The 22,816-nt window shown below is 48.5% G+C and overlaps 6 protein-coding genes across 7 annotated transcripts; 3 read left to right on the top strand and 3 right to left on the bottom strand.

Annotated features, from left to right (window-relative positions):
- Nucleotides 1-764: 764 nt before the first annotated feature.
- E1B28_012657 (uncharacterized protein) lies at nt 765-2,723 on the bottom strand. The gene is made up of 3 exons (XM_043157789.1): nt 2,683-2,723; nt 2,080-2,626; nt 765-2,020 (listed from the first exon to the last, which is right to left on the bottom strand). The coding sequence occupies exon 3, from the start codon at nt 1,465-1,467 to the stop codon at nt 970-972; it is 498 nt and encodes a 165-aa protein (XP_043005157.1). The 5' UTR covers nt 1,468-2,020; nt 2,080-2,626; nt 2,683-2,723; the 3' UTR covers nt 765-969.
- A 4,060-nt stretch (nt 2,724-6,783) lies between these two features.
- E1B28_012658 (uncharacterized protein) lies at nt 6,784-7,552 on the bottom strand (the record flags this gene model as incomplete). The annotated part of the gene is made up of 4 exons (XM_043157790.1): nt 6,784-6,990; nt 7,043-7,087; nt 7,142-7,376; nt 7,434-7,552. 4 exons carry the CDS (start codon nt 7,550-7,552, stop codon nt 6,784-6,786), a joined length of 606 nt encoding a protein of 201 aa, XP_043005158.1.
- A 483-nt stretch (nt 7,553-8,035) lies between these two features.
- E1B28_012659 (uncharacterized protein) lies at nt 8,036-9,079 on the bottom strand (the record flags this gene model as incomplete). Its single annotated transcript, XM_043157791.1, has 1 exon — nt 8,036-9,079. One exon carries the CDS (start codon nt 9,077-9,079, stop codon nt 8,036-8,038), a length of 1,044 nt encoding a protein of 347 aa, XP_043005159.1.
- A 2,275-nt stretch (nt 9,080-11,354) lies between these two features.
- E1B28_012660 (uncharacterized protein) lies at nt 11,355-15,062 on the top strand. Its single transcript, XM_043157792.1, has 6 exons — nt 11,355-11,638; nt 11,696-11,881; nt 11,944-12,356; nt 12,414-13,997; nt 14,061-14,382; nt 14,440-15,062. The coding sequence occupies exons 1-6, from the start codon at nt 11,477-11,479 to the stop codon at nt 14,770-14,772; spliced, it is 3,000 nt and encodes a 999-aa protein (XP_043005160.1). The 5' UTR covers nt 11,355-11,476; the 3' UTR covers nt 14,773-15,062.
- A 730-nt stretch (nt 15,063-15,792) lies between these two features.
- E1B28_012661 (uncharacterized protein) lies at nt 15,793-19,285 on the top strand. Its single transcript, XM_043157793.1, has 12 exons — nt 15,793-15,835; nt 15,884-16,173; nt 16,233-16,662; nt 16,723-16,752; nt 16,809-16,895; nt 16,954-17,335; nt 17,397-17,489; nt 17,546-17,682; nt 17,738-18,118; nt 18,179-18,298; nt 18,353-18,462; nt 18,521-19,285. The coding sequence occupies exons 2-12, from the start codon at nt 15,947-15,949 to the stop codon at nt 19,182-19,184; spliced, it is 2,661 nt and encodes an 886-aa protein (XP_043005161.1). The 5' UTR covers nt 15,793-15,835; nt 15,884-15,946; the 3' UTR covers nt 19,185-19,285.
- A 221-nt stretch (nt 19,286-19,506) lies between these two features.
- Nucleotides 19,507-22,775, top strand: E1B28_012662 (uncharacterized protein). 2 transcript variants are annotated; one of them, XM_043157794.1, is made up of 5 exons: nt 19,507-19,689; nt 19,737-20,343; nt 20,404-20,555; nt 20,614-21,266; nt 21,324-22,775. In XM_043157794.1, the coding sequence occupies exons 1-5, from the start codon at nt 19,577-19,579 to the stop codon at nt 22,700-22,702; spliced, it is 2,904 nt and encodes a 967-aa protein (XP_043005162.1). In that variant the 5' UTR covers nt 19,507-19,576; the 3' UTR covers nt 22,703-22,775. The 2 variants fall into 2 exon arrangements, with proteins under 2 accessions (XP_043005162.1, XP_043005163.1); XM_043157795.1 differs by having other exon boundaries at nt 19,532-19,689; nt 19,742-20,343.
- Nucleotides 22,776-22,816: the final 41 nt, after the last annotated feature.

A 22,816-nucleotide genomic window follows, 5' to 3' on the forward strand; every position in this document is an offset into this window, starting at 1 on the left:
TATGAATTTCAATGTGCGACGAAAATAATCGCAACTTTGCGGAGAAAACGCACAATCTGGACTGTGCGGTGAGATTTTTTTCGATTGTGCGATTGAAATCGGAAATTGTGATTGTGCGGATCTCACAAAGCCGACTTTGCGACGAACATCCCCAACTGTACGACACCATTTTGACTCTGCGGGGAAAAAATCCGCACAAAATCTCACAAAGCTGACTTTGCGACGAATGTCTCCAACTGCGTGACAATGTTTTGACTCTGCGGGGAAAAAATCCGCACAAAAAATTCACTTGATTTTTTGACGTGTTTAAGTACCATAGAACACCAACGCCGAGTGGCTGATCCAAGTTCGAATCGACCTGCGTCGTACCGGAGCGGTTTAGGATATTCGGGGTGAGAACATTGAGGTTATTAGTACTGCCAAAATCCGTCGCGTAAAGTGTCAGATCGTTCGATCGATGGTGACTTACCAAGAGAACATCCTCCAAGTACCAACCAAATTGATAGTCAAACGACTTGGGTGACCATGCTAGACGAAGAAAGATCGGAAATTTGCTCCAGGGTGTTTAACAAGACTTTCTCAAGGTTTGTCCCTTTGAATCCGCACGTTCGTTGACGGCCTGCAAGTTGAGAAAGTGGGAGAACACTCCTGCTGAGGCTGGGGTTAACCGGCCCGATTCTGCTTGGGAAGAAGATTGCCGGTTGCAATGGCGTTTGGGACTCCGAGTACCAGGCGACCTCAGGCTTACTAATACACACAGCCATCACTATTCGAGTACAACGCGCTCCAGGGTCATTGCGAAGAATTGGGAACAACGATAGAACCTGCAATATGCTCCGGAAAGGAAAGCCCCGCTATTGATAGTACATTGACCTTGTCACCCAGTCCTGTTCTCTCTCGCATCAATCCTATCCCACTTCCTTAGCCTCCTCAATTGAGAGAGGACATTCATCCACCGTATCTATCACTTTATTCATCGGCTCCGCAGGCAACTTGCCCAACCTCGTGGTGGAATCCTGGCAAATCACTTCGACCCACCGACCCACTGTTGGGGTGGTGCATTGAGTCGCAGTCGATAAAACACGTAGATGGGAACAACCAAAAACATGAGATCCTGAAGGAATTGAAGGACGTGGATGGATAGGAACAGGCGGATGTCTCGCAACAGTCTTCGCGCGTCTGTGATTCCGGTCTCGTGCACAAAAGAAGTCGTGGTCGAGACTGAGTTAATTCTGGGGGGTCCTCATCCATCCGAATCTTCGTGAACACGACTGTTTTCAACCGTACTACCAACAACACCAATCTCGACGGCACTGCCAGTGCCCTTTTCCTCACTCGAATTCGCGTCGTCCCTAACACTCGTTCAACTCGAAAGCAAAGAAATCCTCTCAATCTCATCCAGAATTCCCTTCTACTCCTCTCATTCCCATCTTTCGCAACCTCCGCAAACTCTTCAAAGGACGACATGCTAGGCTTGCTTCCATGGCTATTCGTGTTTACAGTTTTGGTGTGGTGGTGGCGGGAGCAGCCTGGAAAGCGGGAAATGTCCCGATTTCGTGGGGTCGACGAGTTTCAAGGGTCGTACCCAGCATTCGGAAACGCAAGGAGTGGACCCTTCTCTGGTAAGCACGTTCCCCCATTTCTTGTAGAAAAGTGTTTTCTTGCCACACCCTCGTAATCGTCCTGTCCATAAGCTTTTTCAAGTTCATCCAAATCATCCCCTGTTGTGCTAAACGCGAATTCTTGACGTTTTCCTGGCAGCAGTAATTTGAAATCGCGCTGGCACAAGTATGTTTGTTAAGTTGACCCTCGATGTGCCATGTCCCGCCTTCTGCCCTTCAGCTTACCATCCTCAGGACGTAACTCGATATTGCCAAGTTTGATAATGACCTGGATTCCCTGAGAGCGGCAGAAATATAGTCCATAGATAGTCCAAAGTACACGCATGCGCAAGGCAAAATAGTCCAATAGTCTCCAGAATCAACCAAAAGTAACGGTAAGAGCATCTGCAGACATCGCCCTGCGCAAAAGATAAAATTTGTGGAAAGCGGTGATAAGAAGTGGTGATGAAAACCATACCTTACGATGACCAAACCAAGCCTAATGATCAGCTACGAGCCACCTACCGAATAGTTGTCAAGCTGCAAAGGTGGCCAGCCAAGTACAACGTTACAACTAGTCGGCAGGTAGTTCGCCAGCCAGATTTGTGCCTCGACATTTCGCTAATGGTTATGGTCAGCTACCAGGGTGTGCGACTGAGTTATCACAACGCCGGCGGCATCAAAGGAAGAGGGACTTAGCTGCTTCTGGCCAAGGTATAAGCTAGTTGACGAGGGGTAATGTGTGCAACGAAGAGTCTGACAAGCAAACAATCAGCACTCGGGCGAAGGAACTTGAACCTGAGAAAAAAAGAATGCTCCCGAGAGACTCTCGCGGGAGAAGGTGTCGTTGTTCAAGATCGGAAGATTCGTCCGAGTCAGGCTATCTCGCAAAACTACAAAAACGCAAGCAAATTGTAAGTGACAGAAATATGGTTCAGAGATAGTCGATACTGCACGCATACGCAAGGCTAGACTGAGTCCAATAGTTACCAGAATCGACCAAAAGCAACCATCGGCACATCGCCCTAAACAAATAAAAGATAAGCTTTGTGGGAAGTGACGACGATGAAAAACGTAGTACCTTCAGATGGCCGATCCAAACCTAGTAATGGGGCAACGAGCCATCTACCGAATGTTTGTCAAGCTGCAAAGGTGGCCAGCCAAATACAACTTGGCAACTAGTCGGTAGGTGGCTCGAAGTTCACTACTTCTGTCTATTTACCGGAACTTAAATAATAAATGTCCAGCCAAAGCAGAAGTGGGCGACCAGGATGATGGAGCGTCGAAACCGAGAAGTAATTGGGATCTGGGTTTACTACCCGGGTTTGTCAGTAGAGGTACAGAGACGGAGAGAGAACACAAAGGTTTAAGTAGCCAGACCACGCACGCTGCAGCTACCAGGGTGTGTGACTGGGATATCGCAACGCCCGCATCGAAGGAAGAGGTAGTTGCCATCTGGCCAAGGCATAATAAGCGAGTCGACGAGGGGTACGGTGTGCGACGAAGAGTGTCTGATAGGCAAACAACCAACATTCAGACGAAGAGAAAGTTGAGAAATAAAGAAAGAATACTCCTGAGGAACTCTCTCTCGTGGGAGAAGGCGTCATCGTCGTAGGGCTTTCTGTGGGGCTATACCGGCGCAGATCTGCAAAGATGTAAGCAAGCCGTAAGTGACAAAAATATGGTCCAGAGATGGTCGTTAATGCATGCTACACAAATAAATAGTCACCAAAATTGAGTAAAAAACAATGGTGCGAGCATCGGCAGACATCCGAACCTACAAAAGATAAATTTCGTGGGAAGTGGTGATAAAAAAACTTACCTTCCGATGGCCGAATCAAACCTAATAATTGGCTACGAGCCCCCAGCCGCATAGTTGTCAAGCTGCAAAGGTGGCCAGCCAAGTACAACTTGCCAACTAGTTGGTAGGTGGCTCGCAAGATTTGCGCCTCGACATTCCGCTCGCGGTTTATGGTCAGCTACCCGGGTGTGCGACTGAGTTATCGCAGTGCCGACATCAAAGGAAGGGGTACATACCTTCTGTCCAACGCATAATATAAGCAAGCCGACGAGGGGCATTGTGTGTGACGAAGAAGAGTCTGAAAAGCAAATAATAAGCACTCGGGCGAAGAGAAAGCTCAAAAATAAAGAATGCTCCTGAGGGACTCGCAGGAGAAGGTGTCGGCGTCCAAGATAGGAAAATCCGGGGGGCTAAACGGCAGATCTACAAAGACGTAAGCAAGGTGAGAGCGACAGTAATGTAGCCCAGAAATGGTGATAGTGCATGTATACGCAAAGAAATAGTCACCGATCAAGTAAAAGCAATGCTACGGGCATCGGGGGATAAATTTCATGGGAAGTGGTTATAAAAAAGCTTACCTTCCGATGGCCAAACCAGACCTAATAATCAGTTACGAGCCATCTACCGAATAGTTGTCAAGCTGCAAAGGTGGCCAGCCGAGTACAACTTGGAAGCTAGTCGGCAGGTGGCCCGAAGTTCACGAATCAGTCGAAGAAATGGTTGATTACCGGAACTTAAACTTCTAGCCAAAGGGTGAGTGGGCGACCACGGATGATGGAACGTCAAAACCTAGAAGGCTGGTCAATGAAGGTACAGAGACGGAGAAAGAAGACAAATGTTCCAATACCCAGACCACATCCCCTGATAATTGTCCACAAGCCAATGGTGGAATGATTGTCGAGATGCAAATCGGCCCAGATCTGCACCTCGATATTCATGCCATCATCAATCTGTAGTCAGCTATCAGGGGATGTGGCTGAAGATATCGCAACGCAGGCATCGAAGGGAGAGGTACTTATCTTCTCAGGGATTCGATGAAGAATATGTGCAACGAAGAAGGGTCTGACAAACGAACAATCAGCGCTCGGACAAAGAGAAAGCTGAGAAAAAAAAGCCCCCGAAGAACTCTTGTGGGAGAAGTGTCGTGACTTCTGCAAATATGTAAGCAAGTCGTACGCAAAGCAAACTAATCCAATCGTCGCCAGAATCAAACAGACGCAACCATCGGCAGGCATCGTCCTACGTGAAAACGTACCTTCCGATAGACAAATCAAACCTAGTAATCGGCTACGAGCCACCGACCGCATAGTTGTTCAAGCTGCAAAGGTGGCCAGCCAAGTACAACTTGCCAACTAGTCGGTAGGTGGTACGCCAGCCAGATTTGCGCCTCGACATTCCGCCAGCGGTTTGAGGTCAGCTACCAGAATGTGTGACTGGGTTATCACGACGCCGGCATCGTAGGAGGAGGCACTTAACTTCTGTCCAACGCATAATTAGAGAGCCGGCGATAGGCATTGTGCGTGACGAAGAAGAGTCTGAAAAAGTAAAGAACAAGCACTCGGGCGAAAGGAAAACTGCAAAACGAAGACTCGAGTGCTCCTGAGGGACTCTCGCATCGGAAGAAATCGTCGTCCAAGATAACGCAGATCTACCAAAGGTGAGAGCGACAGGGATACAGTCCAGAGATGTCGATAGTGCATGCATACGCAAAGAGATAATCACCAAAATTCAGTAAGAGCAATGGTACGACTCGCGTCAGCAGACCAGACATCCGAACCCTACACAAAAGATAAATTTCGTGGGAAGTAGTGATAAAAAAACTTACCTTCCGATAGCCAAAGCGAACCTAGTAATCGACTACGAGCCACTGACCGCATAGTTGTCAAGTTGCAAAGGTGGCCAGCCAAGTACAACGTGCCAACTAGTTGGCACGTGGCCCGCGAGTCAGATTTGCGCCACGGCATTCCGCCAATGGTTTATGGTCAGCTACCAGGGTGTGCGACTGAGTTATCACAACGCCGGTATCAAAGGAAGAGGTACTTGCCTTCTGTCGAACGCATGATAAGGGAGCCGACGAGGGGTATTGTGTGTGGCGAAGCAGAGTGTGAAAAGCAAATAATAAGCATTGGGGCGAAGAGAAAGTTGAAAAATAAAGAATGTTCCTGAGGGACTCGAAGGAGAAGATTTCCGAGTGGATGTCCAAGATAGGAAAATCCGTGGGGCTATACCAGATCTACAAAGATGTAAGCAAGGTGAGAGCGACAGTGATGTAGTCCAGAGATGGTGATAGTGCATGTATACGCAAAGAAATAGTCACCGATCAATTAAAGCAATGCTACGGGCATCGGGGGATAAATTTCATGGGAAGTGGTGATACCAGACCTAATAATCAGTTACGAGCCTTCTACCGAATAGTTGTCAAGCTGCAAAGGTGGCCAGCCGAGTACAACTTGCCAACTAGTCGGCAGGTGGCTCGAAGTGAACCACATCAGTCGAAGAAATCGTTAATTACCGGAACGAGGAGGAGTGGGCAATCACGGATGATGGAACGTCAAAACCTAGAAGGTTGGTCAGTGAAGGTACAGAGACGGAGAGAGAAGACAAACGCTCCAATACCCAGACCACATCCCCTGATAGCTGACCACAAGCCAATGGTGAGATGATTGTCGAGGTACAAATCGGCCCAGATCTGCACCTCGACAATCATTCCACCATCAATCTGTAGTCAGCTATCAGGGGATGTGGCTGAGATATCGCAACGCAGGCATCGAAGGGAGAGGTACTTATCTTCTCAAGGCATAAGGGAGTCGACGAAGAATGTGTGCAACGAAGAAGAGTCTGAAAAACGAACAATCAGCGCTCTGGCAAAGAGAAAGCCGAAAAATAGAGAATGCCCCGAAGAACTCTCGTGGGAGACGGCGCCATAGTCATAGGGTCTTCTGTGGTGCTATACTGCAGATCTGCAAAGAAATAAGTAAGTCATAAATTAAATCTCGTGAGAAGCGATGACGAAAACGTACCTTCCGATAGCCAAACCAAACCTAATAATCGGCTATGAGCCACCGACCGCATAGTTGTCAAGTTGTGAAGGTGGCCAGCCAAATACAACTTGCCAACTAGTCGGCAGGTGGCTTGCCAGCCAGATTTGTACATCGACACTCCTGCAGTCGTTTGTGGTCAGTTGCCAGGTCTGTGGCTGGGATATCACAACGCCGCAAAGAGGTACTTGCCTTCTGGCCAAGCTATGAGCGAGTCGACAACGGGCAATGTGTGCGACAAAGAAGACTCTGACAATCAATCAATCGAAACTCGGGCGAAGGGAAAGTTGAGAATGCTCCCGAAGGACCCCTCGTGGGAGAAGGCGTCGTCCAAGATAGGAGCTTAGAACTGGGGAGGGGTGTCAAAAATGACTCCGTGGCGTCTCGATCGCTTGTCAGTGGGCGCTGTTAGTTGATTTTCAATGGAGTGGAGGACGAATGGGGGAGGGCTGTCGTATATGACGCCCTGCCGCTTCATTTTTTTGTCCGACTTTGATGGTACGTCCTCCGTCGCATCGATCACCTTTGGGTCCTTTGAGTCTCGGATGACCTGCAGCAAATTTGTCAGTGATAGTGAAAAGCGAGAAGATAGGGGAGCTTACGATATAATTGAAAAGGTGCTCTAGTTGCGTCTCGTCTTCGTCAGTCTGCCGATAGGGGTAAGTTGGTGCTCGAGCTCAACAGCGACAACGCAAGCTTACCTCGTCGTCAGTAGATCCTGGAGCATATCCCATCTCAGCTCGTTGGCCTTCATGGAGTCTATCAAGTGTAACAGTGGTCAGTACGGCATTCTGAGCGACAGGTCCAGAATTAAGACGAGGTTTCCTGCTCCTCTTCCTCCTAGACGTCTCGAATTCCATCCCGGCACTCTTAACCTCCTGATGGAAGGTCTTCCACATCTCCATCTTTGAGCAATATTCATGAGCCAAAGCCAGTCTGAGGTAACGATGATGAGTGACTTGAAGGTTTAGAGGAAACGACGACGAGACTTACTTTGACCGCTCAGGGTTGAACATAGGATGTCTACGAACGAATGGAGTAGTCCATTGTATACCTGAAACGGGAAGGTTAGAGAAATAAGAGGGTATAATAGGGCTGGTAGGCGCAGACATGGTTCAAATGTAGAACAGATGATGGGGGTAGACAGTTAAGCCTGGAGAAAATAGGGTGTAGCTTGTACACAGGTTATATACGCCCAGGAGCTGCCAAATCACGCGCAAATACTGACACGCCCCTAACAAAGCATCTTCCAGCAGAGGGAATCGCAAAGAAAAACGGTGGAAGAGACGCGACGATTGTTGAAGGTGTAGTAGGATGGAAGTAGGATGGATGGAACAAGAGTTCACGGATGTAAGCGGCCAGAGATCAAAATTTGATCGCTCCTGACCCATATGGAATGCATCGCCAAGAAATCGAGCGTAGTATTGTTACCGCAGTCTGACTGTCACTACAAGCCAGGCCTACCTTCTTTTCCAACAGCTGAGCTCTGAACTCACTGTATGAAACTCGTCTCAATCAGAGAGAAAAACAAAGAACAGTTTTCGTGCATGCACCTACGTTCAAATTACATACATCGTACTTTGTTCTTAGAACAATCAAGACGGTAATCCTCCATACCCTTCCCCATGATCCAGCCAATCCAAAGCCTGTTTTGCAAGGTCCAACACCACCTTATCTGCGTCCGAAGAATGAGAATATGAATGTAAATGCACCGGTGTCGCCGGTGAAGTCGAGGGAACCGAAGAGTGAGAATGTCCGAGACTTCCTCTGTGATGAACTCCAATGCCGACCCCAACAACGCCTCCTTGACTTTCACATATCCTCTTCAATGTGCCCACCACGCCGGCATCGATCATCTCTTGTCGACATTTTACACTACTGATCACGATCGGTACTCCAACTTCGCCTATAGAACCTACGACCCCAGCACAACCTTTAGCCAGAGCTAGGACAACACCTATAGCCGGCTTCCTCGCATCTCGACCTTCAAAACCCCGACCGCTCTCTGCTATTACGTCCCTGACGGCTCTGAGTATCGGAGGATGGTTCAGAATCAATGCTTGTTGGAGAGGAGAACCGTTAGCTAGATTAGCCAGTGTGTATGTGGCTTGGAGAGTAACTTCGGGGAGGGAAGTAGGAGGTGCCGATAGAATTCGTGTCAGAATTGCAACGATGGGATGCGGCTGCGGTTGCGATGAGGTAGCGTGAGTCGAATCAGAGAGTTCTGGAGACAATAGTGAAGGGAAGGGCATCCTAGACGGAGAAACGGATGTTGAAATAGGTATCGATAGACCGGTCGTTTTCGTTGAATCAAAAGAGATGTCCGCAAGATCGAGTTTTCCAAACTCTTCAAATATCATGTCTATTCCATTTTCGTCTTCCGAAAGATTCCTGACAATATTGATGGCCTGTTCTTGGACAGCAGCGGTGTCTTGTTGCGCCTTCCTTGTCTGATCCTCAGCCTCAGCCTCAGCCTCGGTCTCTGTATCATCACTGAACTCCTCCGAGCGCAGGTTGACATCAACATCCATAGAGCCCATAATGCCCCCGCTGACACTCTCCCGTCTAGTCTTCCCTCTCGCCGATTTTCGTCGTCGTCCTCTATGTTGTCCGTGACTTTCAAGTTTTCCGCTAGCCATTAGTTGAGCCAAACTTTTCCACCCAGGTAATAGGACGAAGACTCGTGTCTACCAAGCCCTTGCGACATTTTTCCCTCATCTCCACTACCCGGACGACGTGTTTCGACGCCTCGGATGAACTCGACTACTCTTTACCCCAATCTCGACGGAGATCGACCCAAGTGAGGTGTTCAGGGTTGATGGGGCAAGCTTGCCTTGATGATGAGAAGGAGAGCTCTGTCGCTGCTCAGAAGATGCCATCAAAGTCAAGAATAAGAGGTGGCGCCTGCTGGAGTATTACGCCACTTCGATTCTGAACTTTTCGCGCCAAGTCGAGCCTAGTGCATTAAGTTGGGTATATAATTCCTATAGAGTTGCAATACTGGTAAGTTCACGATCACTCCCTCTGTGATTGGGCTCTTACACTTTCTATCCTCGCATACTTGGTGTCTACAATGTTTGATTGGCAGCAAGATGCGGGTAACCAGGGAACCCGGGAATGTAATATGGAACGACGTCAACGCAGAACGTCAACAGAAGTAAATCATAGTGAGTGGTAATGTCTGTATTGTTATCACTTCTCATCATTGTGTTCCGTTACCAAGTCATGGCTCACGTCAACTCGCGATATCGTCTACACCCATACAGAGCCCTGCTTATTCGAGAGTAATACGTCCATCGCACAGGTTGGATACCATGATCTTCGTTCCGAGTCCCGTACCGCGGTATGAAGCTGTCCATAAAAGAGAAGCTGACCACATAAGAGCATAAGGAAAACACAACCCCCTTGAAGGGAAAGGTCGGATTGACATCTGTCACCGACGCCGACTTATTCCTTGCATCCCATGGCATCATCAGCGCTAGCGCTCCCATAGATCACACGGCCATGGATGGGGACCGCCGGTACTACCGAGCCAAGAAGGTGCCACGACGTCGAGCTGCGGATATCCTTACCTGAACAGCGGGGAGTTATCCTAAAACAAGACTTGCGAGGTTGCTCACGGCGGTTTATTTCCGCATCAACGAAAATCATCATTACTATCACCGGTGGCAAGCTCGACTCCCAAGCGCTGGCAGTCGGACGCGGGTTGATGAGGCTTTGTTCGAGCAAATTCAAACTTCCGCATTTTCTTGGGTTTGGTATGTTCGACCTCAATGGCCATTGGACCGGAATTCCTTATATCGATGGAAGATCAACCTTGTTTGTCACCGAAGAGAGTCGAGACCGATATACTTTGTGAAAGTCGTGTCAGCGTGCAAGGCCACTTGCAGGATGAAGGATGGTGTGTTCTATTATGTCCGCTCCGTGTGACATCCTTCTGACCAGACGAAAATTCTTCCCGACGAACGTTCTCCTTTGCGAGATACTTTACTGGCTGGCTCAAGACTTTGCCAACCTCACCTGAAACACGAACTGCTGCGACGAGCTTTCTGCTTATGTGTGCGACGGTTTCTTCCATGCATTCTTTCGATTGTGACTTCTCGAGGCACGTCCGAACTAAGTACGCTCGATTAGACCAGGGTGCATTAGTTCTCGATAAACCATTGACAAAATTCAAATTCAAACCGAGGTCTACCGTGAACTCGTGAAGTAAAAAACAGGTTTTGTAGAACCCGTGTATGTACACTATATGCAATACCTTTCAATGCAATAGCTGGGGAGGAGTTCCGTCGGTTCGTAGACCCCACCACGGCCGACCACTGGTACTAGTGAGGAGCTTTGCGAGATTGATCTTTCTCGGCCACGCTTGATTGGTTGATGATAGTTATACATATATGTAGTACGGGAACGCGGGAACTCGTCGACAACAATGTACAGTACGTTTTCTCGTAATAAATCTCCTGGCGATGGCTCGTAAGCTGCAGAGAACGTACAGAATATCCAGGCGAGATGGAAGTCGAACACTGGTAGCGGCATCGGATATGGTTGGTCATCCATCCTGTCCAACGCGCTCATGCTCTCCGTTTTCCTCGCCAACCACACAGAAAAGGATAGACTGTTCACTCGTCTCATCACTGTTTACTTCATATCTAGTGTCATGAAACACACACCAGAATCACCCGGTTCCTTCCGCTTTTTCAATCCATCGGCGCACGACACATGCTTTATGGAGGGAAAATGGAGGGATTAAAGCCAGTGCTCGGTGCTGAATACAATCGAATGATTTGATCTTTGTCCTGCCATCGGCGACGGACAGGCCTGGGGTCGAATCCTTCCGAAATTCCCAGCCCCAGAATAAAAATAGCGAGGTTGGTGACATATATAAACACACGGCCGTCCACTGATGTTGCCCCGGTTTCCAATCCCTCTCATTCTCCCTATATCACTTCTCGGGTTCTCACTGTCACTTGAGAATTCTTCCTCCCTTCAACACGGTTACTTTTATAGGCGGCAGCCTTTTGTTACTCGATTGAACTATGGCGTCCAACCCCGAGAAGGAACCCGGTCCCTCTGAAACACCACCAGCTAGCAATGGCAATGGTAATGGCACTGATGAGCCAGAAAGAAGGAAGAGAGAGTACAGGGATTTTGAACACGAAAATGAGGGGCCTTCTCATGCCAAAGTCGACATGTCCACTGTTCGTTTCTCAATATGACCTTTTTTTTCACTTTGTTCGTCATTGACCCGCCTGTAGATTCAACTTCGCGCTGAGGACCTGTACGACAAAGAAAAGGTCGACTTGGAGACTATTGTCGTAGAAGACGTTTTCAAGCTGTTGCAATGCGATGAAAACGGTCTAACCAAGGATGAAGCAGCACATCGTCTTGAGCTCTTTGGACCCAACAAGCTCGAATCTGAGGAACAGAATCCTTTCTTACAGGTTCGTCACTGGTAAAAAAAAATTCTTGGCATCGACACTCAAGTAGTTTACTTCTCGAACAGTTCCTGGGATTCATGTGGAATCCTCTTTCATGGGTCATGGAAGCAGCTTCTCTTGTTGCTATTGTTCTTTCAAACGGTGAACACAGAGCTCCCGATTGGCCTGATTTCGTCGGAATCATCCTTCTTCTCTTCGTTAACTCCGCTATTGGTTTCTACGAGGAACATAACGCCGGTAATGCCGTCAAAGCCCTCATGGACTCTCTTGCTCCCAAGGCCAAGGTCAAGCGTGACGGCCAGTGGTCCGAGATCGAGTCTGCGGAGTTAGTCCCCGGTGACATGGTTTCATTCAAGATTGGTGACATCGTTCCTGCCGATTGTCGACTTACCGAGGCAATCAACGTTTCCATTGATCAAGCTGCCCTTACTGGTGAATCTCTCCCTCAGGCCAAGAAAACCGGGGACGAATGTTTCTCGTGAGTTTCCGATGTTTCCAGCTCATCAACGGATTTCACATCTAACAAATCTTCCAGTGGCTCCACTTGCAAACAAGGTGAAGCTGAAGGTGTCGTTATTTCCACTGGTGCCAATACCTTCTTCGGTCGTGCCGCCTCTCTCGTCGGTCAGGATGACGACACTACCGGTCACTTGCAGAAGATTCTAGCTCAGATTGGATCTTTCTGTTTGATCGCTATCGGTCTCTTCATCGTGCTCGAAATCGTCATCCTCTACCCCAAATTCCACTACACCTACCGTCGAGGCTTGGACAACATCCTTGTCATTTTGATCGGTGGTATCCCTATTGCCATGCCCACCGTCCTCTCCGTCACACTTGCCGTTGGTGCTCAGCAGCTCGCGAAGCACAAAGCAATCGTTACTAGGATCACGGCTATCGAAGAGTTGGCAGGTGTCACTATCTTGTGTTCTGACAAAACCGGTACACTCACTACGAACAAACTCACCATCGACAAAGCCACTATCAAGACCTATGGTCCTTTCTCTGCGGACGATGTCATGCTCCTCGCTGCCTACGCTTCCCGTACAGAGAACCAGGACGCTATCGATGCTTCTGTCGTTTCTGCCATCGGAGACACCTCGAGGGCTCGTGCTGGGATCAAATTGGTTGATTTCAAGCCTTTCAACCCGGTTGATAAGCGTACAGAGATTACCTATCGTGAGGAATCGACTGGAAAACTTAAACGTGTCACCAAGGGTATGACGGGTATCATCATCGAGCTCTGCAAACGGAACAAGACGGATGATTTGGAGAACCGCCTAGAAGCTGATGTAGAAGAGTATGCATCGAGAGGATTGAGAGCACTCGCTGTCGCGTATGAGGAACTCGAAGGTGATGATCACGAGGCTGAGGGTAACGGATTCGAACTTATTGGATTATTGGCCATCTTTGATCCTCCTCGCGAGGATACAAAGAAGACCATCGACGATGCCATCGCCCTCGGTGTCAAAGTCAAAATGGTTACCGGTGACCAGCTTGCCATCGCAAAGGAGACTGGCCGCCGTCTTGGTCTTGGTGATCACATGTACCCGGCCAAGGTTCTTAAAGACGGACCTGCACCTGGCAGTAAACACGCTTCTTTGGATGAGATGATTCTTGATGCTGATGGATTTGCGGGTGTGTTCCCTGAACACAAGTATGAGATCGTGAAGAGGTTACAGGGTCTTGGACATCTCTGCGCCATGACGGGTGATGGTGCCAATGACGCGCCTGCCTTGTCTCGTGCCAACGTCGGTATTGCTGTGGAAGGTGCTACAGATGCCGCTCGTGGTGCAGCTGATATTGTGTTGACGGAACCAGGTCTTTCAACAATCGTTCATGCTATTCGTGGGTCCCGAATCATTTTCCAGCGAATGAGGAACTACTCGATTTACGCGTGTGCGGTTACGATTCGTATCGTCGTCTGCTTCGCTTTGCTTACGTTCGCGTACAACTTTGACTTCCCGCCTTTCATGATTCTGATTATCGCGTTGTTGAATGATGGGACGATCATGACACTTTCGGTGGACAGGGTGTTACCATCGAATACACCAGATAGTTGGGATCTTGCAGAGATCTTTGCGTATGCGGTTGCCTATGGAATCTACTTGACGATGTCTACGTGAGTTTTTCCTTACGTGTTTCCCTCCTTCGAAAACTAACTTGTCCCGCTTCCTTTTCACAGCATCGCTCTCGTTATCATCATCATGGAAACTACCTTCTTCCAAGACAAGTTTGGCGTCTCCCTCGAAACTCCCTTCCCTATCAATCCCAACGACCCACAGTTACATATGATTATCTACCTCCAAGTCGCTATCATCTCCCAAGCTCTCATCTTCGTCACCCGTTCACACGGATTCTTCTTTATGGAGAGACCATCGCTTGCTTTGATGTTGGCGTTCTGTGTCGCACAGTTAATCTCAAGTATCATCGCTGCCTACGGAGACTGGGGATTCACAAAAGTTAGAGGTATCTCTGGAGGATGGATCGGTATCGTTTGGGTTTGGGTATGTTACCACTTTTTTCTTCCTGCATTCATAATATCAATCTGATGGCTCTCTTAGAACATTATTTGGTTCTGGCCACTCGATTGGATCAAGTTTGCCATGAAAGCGACTATCATCAAGTACCTTCGCAACCGTCATGAAAGAGCAGTTCGTTCCACTCCTAAGAATGAAGATGGCGTCCCGATTACGAGAACTCAATCACGTGTTGCGTCGATTCACGAGTCTTTGTATTCGAATCGTGTTGGCTTCCTCAGGAGGGCGGCTAGGAGAGTTGGTCTTGGAGGACGGGTATCTATTAAGCCAGAAGAGTTGACGAGGTTCAGCAGTCACCAAGCTCACAACGTTTCGCAGACTTTGGCGAGGCACCCGAGCAGAGGGAGTAGAACTTAAAATGACATGAGGGTGGGGTGATGCATTTGGAAAGGAAGGGGGTGGGGGTGTTGGGGTGTAGAATCGGAGGAGGAGAAGGCGGAGAAAAAAACGGATTAATGATAATTTAGATGTTTTGCTTTCGAGATGCTTCATATACATAAATATTGTCTTTTTTCTTGTGATGTCCCGCTACGTTTTTCTTGTTGTATACGAATCATTAGCTGCACTTAATGACATCCGTCTGATAACTTATACGTATGGCGGATATGACGCCTTTTGCATAATACGGATCTGACAGAGTTGGAGTTCTTGAATCTGATGCCGTCCAAGGTCATTTGTAAGTCCCGCCCTTGAGGAGGTGAAGTGCAAATAACCGTGAAAACCGCCTGTGCGCGCCCGACACCCGACCCCGGAGGACTTGCCACTAAGTTCAGTGAGCGAAACTGAACAGGGTAAACCAACTGATCCTACAGATCATTCCTTCGGGGTAGACCGTTCGTAGCTCCAACGAAATCGTCGTCTTTATATCTTGATTTACGGGAATGTACAATAACTTAGGACGGACCGTAGATAACTGTATCGTGATAACAACAAAGAGATCAGTATCAGTGGTCGCCATACCAGCAACTGGAACTCACCAGAATCTGGGCGAGGTTGAACAAGTTGATTCACGAAGAGGATGATCACTGTGGTGATATGCATGGTTTTGAGCTATATTGTTGATATTGTCCGACAAAAGTTCTTCAACGAGACAGTGCCTTATCATCCGGATTCCGACTCTGATGGCAGTCTATAACGCGATAATATGAAATGACAAGAACCCCAATTAATCCGCGCTGGCCGGTGTCCAGACATCTACCAACACCACATTAGATCGAATGTAAAACGGGAAGCTGGGAATACATCTCGCACGAACATGTAGTTTGGGCAAAGACGATCAAAAATAACAGTGTGTAAGAGATCGAAGAGTGCTTGAAGAAACCAAGAGTAAACATGCATAATAATCGAAACATTGACCCAGTTTCTCCCGTCCCGATTCTCCAGCATATGAAATCCGTTCTCCCGTCGTCGTGTATGGGTTGTAAGTTAACCTCTTCTAAGGACCAGGTGTCGGTAACAGGAAAGGCAGTATTAGGCGCCCCCACAAACACAAATTCTATTATTCGTTAACAACCTTCTCCACCCGTGCACCATGTCGAAGAAAGCACCAGATCCTGAGAAACAATCCTTACCGACAGCTCAACCAGTACAATCCAGCAACTTCAAGCGGCGCATCGTTTCCTTTATCTGTCTTTCCACTACATTATATGGATTATACTCCCTCACCCACATCTGGAGCCGAGTCGCGACGGTTCATAGGGATGTACTACATGTCAAACCACCTCCATTAGACGTGCATGAAAGAGAGAAACTCTTCCTGTAAGCCGTACTAGCCATGCTAAAGCCCTCTCAATGATCGTCAATTCAGTTCTTTTCAGCTCGGTTCCAAACGGTAAAAGTGCTCATGCTGCCGCAAAGACCTTTGCCAGTCATCCACACGTTGCAGGCTCACCCCAAGATTACGAAGACGCGCAAAAGATGCTTTCCTTCTTCCAAACCGAACTAGGCATCAAACCACCCCGAAAGCCACCCATCTTCCCCGCAGGAACCCCAAAGTCCCGCGCAGCTACCATCGGGCTCACTGAACTACTGCGCCCTCATGGACCCACCGCATGGATCGATGTCTATTACCCGATTCTCGACGCACCGCTTGGCAGGAGCCTGGAACTACTGGATACCAAAGGAAACTCGATGTGGAGCGCCGATCTGAACGAGGATGGTGATCCATTAGACGAAGACGCACACGCCTATCGGGATTTCGTACCTGCCTGGCACGGATTCAGTAGCCACGGAGAAGCTGAAGGCCAGGTGAGTGCGCCCCCAAATTCTTACATACCTTCAGTTTTTGTTTCATGCATTTGTCTCCAGATTATATACGCGAATTACGGAACCAAAGAGGCAAGCATCACCATAACTTTCTTTTCGAATGAGACTTCACCAGCACACCACTTCAGGATTACGATGAACTCGTCGAAGCAGGTACCAACCTCACTGGCAAAATCGTTTTAGTACGTTACGGTGACACAGCCCGTGGACTCAAGGTTTCGTTTCCCTGCTGTAAATTTCAGTGAGCGTCGTCGTAACCCAAACGATTTCCAGGTTAAAGGTGCAGAAGAACTAGGCGCAGCCGGTGTTCTCATCTATTCCGACATCCGCGATGACGGCTACGTCACCGTCGAAAACGGGTACGAGCCTTACCCACGAGGACCAGCTCGAAACCCTACTTCCATTCAACGTGGAAGCGTCCTGTATTTCACAAAACACCCCGGAGATCCAACCACACCAGGGTACCCCGCTTATGAACGCGCCGAACGACAGGAGCCTGTGAACCTCGTGAAGATTCCCAGTCTTCCGATTTCGTGGCATAATGCTCAACGAATTTTGGAGGAGGTCGGGGAAATATATACACAGGATTCTGACATTAGAAAGAAGAAGCTAAGTGGGAAGAGTTCGATCTCGAAAGTTAGAATGGTCAACCATGGTATGCAGCCTTCATTCTCAGCTTTCGTTTGTTTGTTTTTTTCTGACGGAAGCATGAACAGTTGACTATAACATCACTCCCATATGGAATACGATGGCGGCTATTCCTGGTCATATTAAGGATGAGGTGGGTATCGTGGGCAATCATCGAGATGGTATGGTTTCTCGAATTAATACCTTCTTTGCAGGCTAATTATCAACCTCCGACTAGCTTGGGTACTAGGCGCTGGTGACCCTATCAGCGGAACCGCATCTCTCCACGAGATCGTACGAGGGTTTGGGGAACTGCTAAGGCAAGGATGGAAACCGCTTCGAACGATCTTGATTGCAAGTTGGGATGCGGAGGAGGTATGTAATAGGCGTAGTCCGTTTAATCCCACTAAACATTCTCACAATTCCACAGCATGGTTTGATCGGTAGCACAGAGTACGGCGAAGACTTCGCCGACTGGCTCTCGGAACACGCGATCACGTACGTGAACGTCGACGTATCTTCCGCAGGCTCGAGATGGACTGCGTTGGGGTCACCTTCGCTTGCTCATCTCATCAAACGAGCGGCCCTAGACATTCCTCATCCAACTGAAGAAGGGAAAACCCTTTGGGATGCGCGTGACGATAAGGGGCCCTTCTCTGGTTTGAACGGGACTCAGAGTACGTCGGCGTGGGCTGATCCGGAATACATTCAGGATTATGAGAAAAAGGTAGAAGAGGAAGCTAGTTTGTCGACCGGTGTGGGCCCTTTGGGAAGTGGAAGTGATTTTACAGTGTTTTTGCAGAGGCTTGGTGTGAGTCCGGTCGTTAACCTGACGTTTATCCTTTGTTGTTCGACTTTTTCTCTCCCTCAGATTGCCAGTATGGATCAAAACTTCGCACCAACACCTTACGACGCAGTCTGGCACGATCACTCGATTTATGATACTGTTCGATGGCAGGAGGAATATGCGGATCCGGGATATAACAAACATGTAAGTAGATCCACGGACGACGTCCAGCAGTGTATTCTCATTGAGTCTCCCTAGGTCGCTGTCGCACGACACTTGGGATTGACGGTCATGCGACTCACAGATACAGTCATCATTCCCCTCAACACAACCCAGTACGCGTTTGAGTTGGATGACTATCTGGACAAGTAAAGTACCCCCACCTTGTCTCATCTTTCTCAGCCCTTGACAGCATTTATCTTACAGAGTTGAAGACCTCGCTGCTGACATTTTCGGTGACGGCGAGGACGACGACATCACACCACACCTCTCCCTTCTCCGCGATCAAATTGAACGGCTTCAAGATGCGAGTCTGGAATTGGACGAGGAGAAAGTAGCTGCTGAGGAGAATTTCAGGAAAGCTCTTGATAGATTGCCTTCATTCCCTAGACCAGCAAGTTCCCGCTCCCACTCGCATCGTTGTGGAGGAGTGACTGGGCGTCTTTCGGCTTGGTATCACTCCATTTTTGGTCCCAACGAATCCGAAACTGTTTACGACCACATCGACGACTGGAAGGACTTTTTATCTCTACCCCTCGAGGATGGAGATTCCTTTGCGAGACTTTCCCGGTTACCGTTCCCTAAGAACCCATGGTTGGACTTTCTCAGAGCCGCAAGACGACTAGTTAAAGTGAATAAGAAGGTTTTCGGATTCGAACGAGGATTCCTTCACCCGGATGGGATTAGTAAAGACCGGGAGTGGTACAGGCATTTGGGTGTTGCGCCCGGGAAATGGCTTGGGTACGGTGCTACGACTTTCCCTGCGTTAACGGAGGCGATTACGATCGATAAGAATGCAGATGCTGCGAAGGAGGAGGTGTTGAGGTTGATTGAAGTTTTGGTTGGGTTGACGGCGCAGACGAGGCCCTAAGGGTTGAGTCGAAGAATAAGAATACGGTATATGTATATATGTAGGGTGAATCAGTACACGATAGTCCTTTTTTATTATCATTCTGTGTTTATTGCTGCGTGACTTGAAATTGATTGTGCTTGTTACTTACATGGTGAAGAGAATATCAAATTGTGCCGTGCCCGAATTATACGACTGGCCTTTGTTCCTTGACTTGAGCTCCTTATACCACCTTCCTAGCTAGAATTTCTCTCAGATTTCAAACTGGTGTAGTTTCTACTAGTGCCGCGAAATTTCTTCGATGTAGTTGGAATTAGTCACTGCGGACCGTCAATCGCGAAGAATCGCGACGACCAACAAAAAATCTCACGATACTTTCACTCATCACTCTCGCTTTCCCCTCTTCCGCATCCATGACGGCGGTGACCATAGATACAGTGGAAAGATTAAAAGGCTACAAGAACAAAGTCATCGGAAATCTATCCGTAAAAGCTCAACTCTCACAAGACCCAGGGTTTCTGCAGGCGTACGTCGCTAAACTCATCATCAAAAACGTTTTTGACCCGCAGGCAGACTAGTCAAATGCCTTTCAAATCCTTCCATTGATGTTCAAATTGAAGCAGCACATATTGTCAGCTCTATTTCTCTCGGTTCGGACGACGCTCTTGCCAGTCTTCTCCGTGTCGATGCACTGGGAGCATTGCTCCGAGCGTTAAAGGAAACGACCACGACCCTTACGACCACTCCGCAGCGGAAGTCAATTTCAACTCTCCAGTCAGCGCTCGTTCGTGCTCTCAGATCATTGACAGTTTCGACCGCCGACATCGTTGGACCATCGTTATGGGGTCTACGACCGGATGCGTCGGCAATACGAAATGAAGCTCAAGCTACACTCGACGTTATCTTCCGGGTCAACTCATTGGACATTATACTTCCTTTACTCGCCCAACCGCACATAGACATTGCTGTTTCAATTGCTCAGCTATTGGCTCAGTCATTGAGAGTCGTACAACATCGAACGAGTGTGACGGAGTGGATACCGCCGGAGGATAGAATGAAGGAGACCAAATCAAAGAGGGGATGGGAGAAGGCGTCTGCACATGGGGTTAACGCACCAGGAAGACAGGGTGGATGGGTGGCTAGAAGTCTGGTCGGTTTATTGGAGAGTCGTGCACACAAGGTGGCATTGGGGACTTGGTGTCTTTTGTTCGATGGAACTTCTCACTGTGTTTTTTCATAGGTACAAGAAGCAGCATTATTGGCGCTTGCAGCGTTGGCAAAGGATAATCCACCGGTAGCTTCGGCGCTCACGGAAACCGAAATTCTAACGTCTGTAATCAATGCATTTGCAAGATCAAGGATCGCGGATGTTCAGCTGGCGGGATGTCTATGGTGTGTAGCGGCCTTTCGACGACTCTACTTCATAAAACTGAAGATTTCCTTCACGTAGTGCTACCCATATAATCCGTGCTTGTCCGCTATCCTCCGATGCTACCGCGAGCACCATCATCAGCGTTGTCAACCGATTCATCTCTCCACCTTCGACAATACCCGCCATATCGCCTCAACAACAACTCAAATCCTGCTATATCCTTTACCACCTTGTGATAGACGATGTTGCGTTATGCAAGCTCGCCTTCTCCCGAGGCTGTTTGTTGAACTTGGCGGGGCTCTTATCCTCATTAACCGTCGTTCCGGTTAGAGAACCACAAACACGATCGAGCATATCCAACGACACGAAAGGCTCATCCCCGTCATCGTCATCTGATATACCCGAAGATCTGACCGATGAACCTCCAACATTGTCCGCGTTGAGAGAAGCGGCGTTAATCGCTCTTACCGCACTTGCATTACTAGCACATGACATTCGGATGTCTCTAACAGAACTGGACCTGGGGGATGTTACTTTACATCCGGCCTTAGTTAATGCGTGTGTGCTTGAACCAAGTCAACCAACGAAGCAACACAAACAGCTTCTTCCATTACTGAGATGGACACTTTTATCGCCGCACACTGGGGTGCGATACGCCACAGCGGAGCTAATTCGAGCCTTGACCCGTTCCGTTGCTGTCCTCAGGACGAGCGTCGTCGATAGCGGTCTAGGTGAGGAACAACAGCTGATATTCTGTCTTTGATTATCTTGTTGAACTGGCTTGTTAGGTACTCTCATCCTTGAACGTGTCATGGACAAACAAGAGGATCGAAGAGTTATTGGGTCTGCACTGAAAGCTGTCTGTAATGGCGTGTGCGAATTCAGCCCTCTTCGTTCCGATTATGTTAACAGAGGTTTGATCGGGAGACTAGTCGAGTTCATCCGAGGCGTCGAAACACATCGCCCGGGTAATGGAGATGAGGGAGGAATGTCGGAAGGCTTGGTAGACACGAGTCTTCGTCCTATTGCCTTGTGGGCAATCAAGAATCTTGTGAGGAAATCGAGCGATCAAGTTAAGACCGATGTGATGACTCAATTGGGGTGGAAAAATTTGGCTCAACTAATGGCTAGCGGAAAACTTGAAAGTCACGGACGACATAGAGGACGGCGACGAAAATCGCCGAGAGGGAAGACTAGACGGGAGAGTGTCAGCGGGGGGATTATGGGCTTTATGGATATTGATGTCAACCTGCGCTCGGAGGAGTTCAGTGATGATACAGAGACCGAGGCTGAGGCTGAGGCTGAGGATCAGACAAGGAAGGCGCAACAAGACACCGCTGCTGTCCAAGAACAGGCCATCAATATTGTCAGGAATCTTTCGGAAGACGAAAATGGGATAGACATGATATTTGAAGAGTTTGGAAAACTCGATCTTGCGGAAATCTCTTTTGATTCAACGAAAACGACCGGTCTATCGATACCTGTTTCAACATCCGTTTCTCCGTCTAGAACGCCCTTCCCTTCACTATTGTCTCCAGAACTCTCTGATTCGACTCACGCTACCTCATCGCAACCGCAGCCGCATCCCATCGTTGCAATTCTGACACGAATTCTATCGGCACCTCCTACTTCCCTCCCCGAAGTTACTCTCCAAGCCACATACACACTGGCTAATCTAGCTAACGGTTCTCCTCTCCAACAAGCATTGATTCTGAACCATCCTCCGATACTCAGAGCCGTCAGGGACGTAATAGCAGAGAGCGGTCGGGGTTTTGAAGGTCGAGATGCGAGGAAGCCGGCTATAGGTGTTGTCCTAGCTCTGGCTAAAGGTTGTGCTGGGGTTGTAGGTTCTATAGGCGAAGTTGGAGTACCGATCGTGATCAGTAGTGTAAAATGTCGACAAGAGATGATCGATGCCGGCGTGGTGGGCACATTGAAGAGGATATGTGAAAGTCAAGGAGGCGTTGTTGGGGTCGGCATTGGAGTTCATCACAGAGGAAGTCTCGGACATTCTCACTCTTCGGTTCCTTCGACTTCACCGGCGACACCGGTGCATTTACATTCATATTCTCATTCTTCGGACGCAGATAAGGTGGTGTTGGACCTTGCAAAACAGGCATTGGATTGGCTGGATCATGGGGAAGGGTATGGAGGATTACCGTCTTGATTGTTCTAAGAACAAAGTACGATGTATGTAATTTGAACGTAGGTGCATGCACGAAAACTGTTCTTTGTTTTTCTCTCTGATTGAGACGAGTTTCATACAGTGAGTTCAGAGCTC

Source organism: Marasmius oreades, chromosome 8 (genome assembly GCF_018924745.1).
Source record: "Marasmius oreades isolate 03SP1 chromosome 8, whole genome shotgun sequence".
In the NCBI taxonomy this organism is placed as follows: Eukaryota; Fungi; Basidiomycota; class Agaricomycetes; order Agaricales; family Marasmiaceae; genus Marasmius; species Marasmius oreades.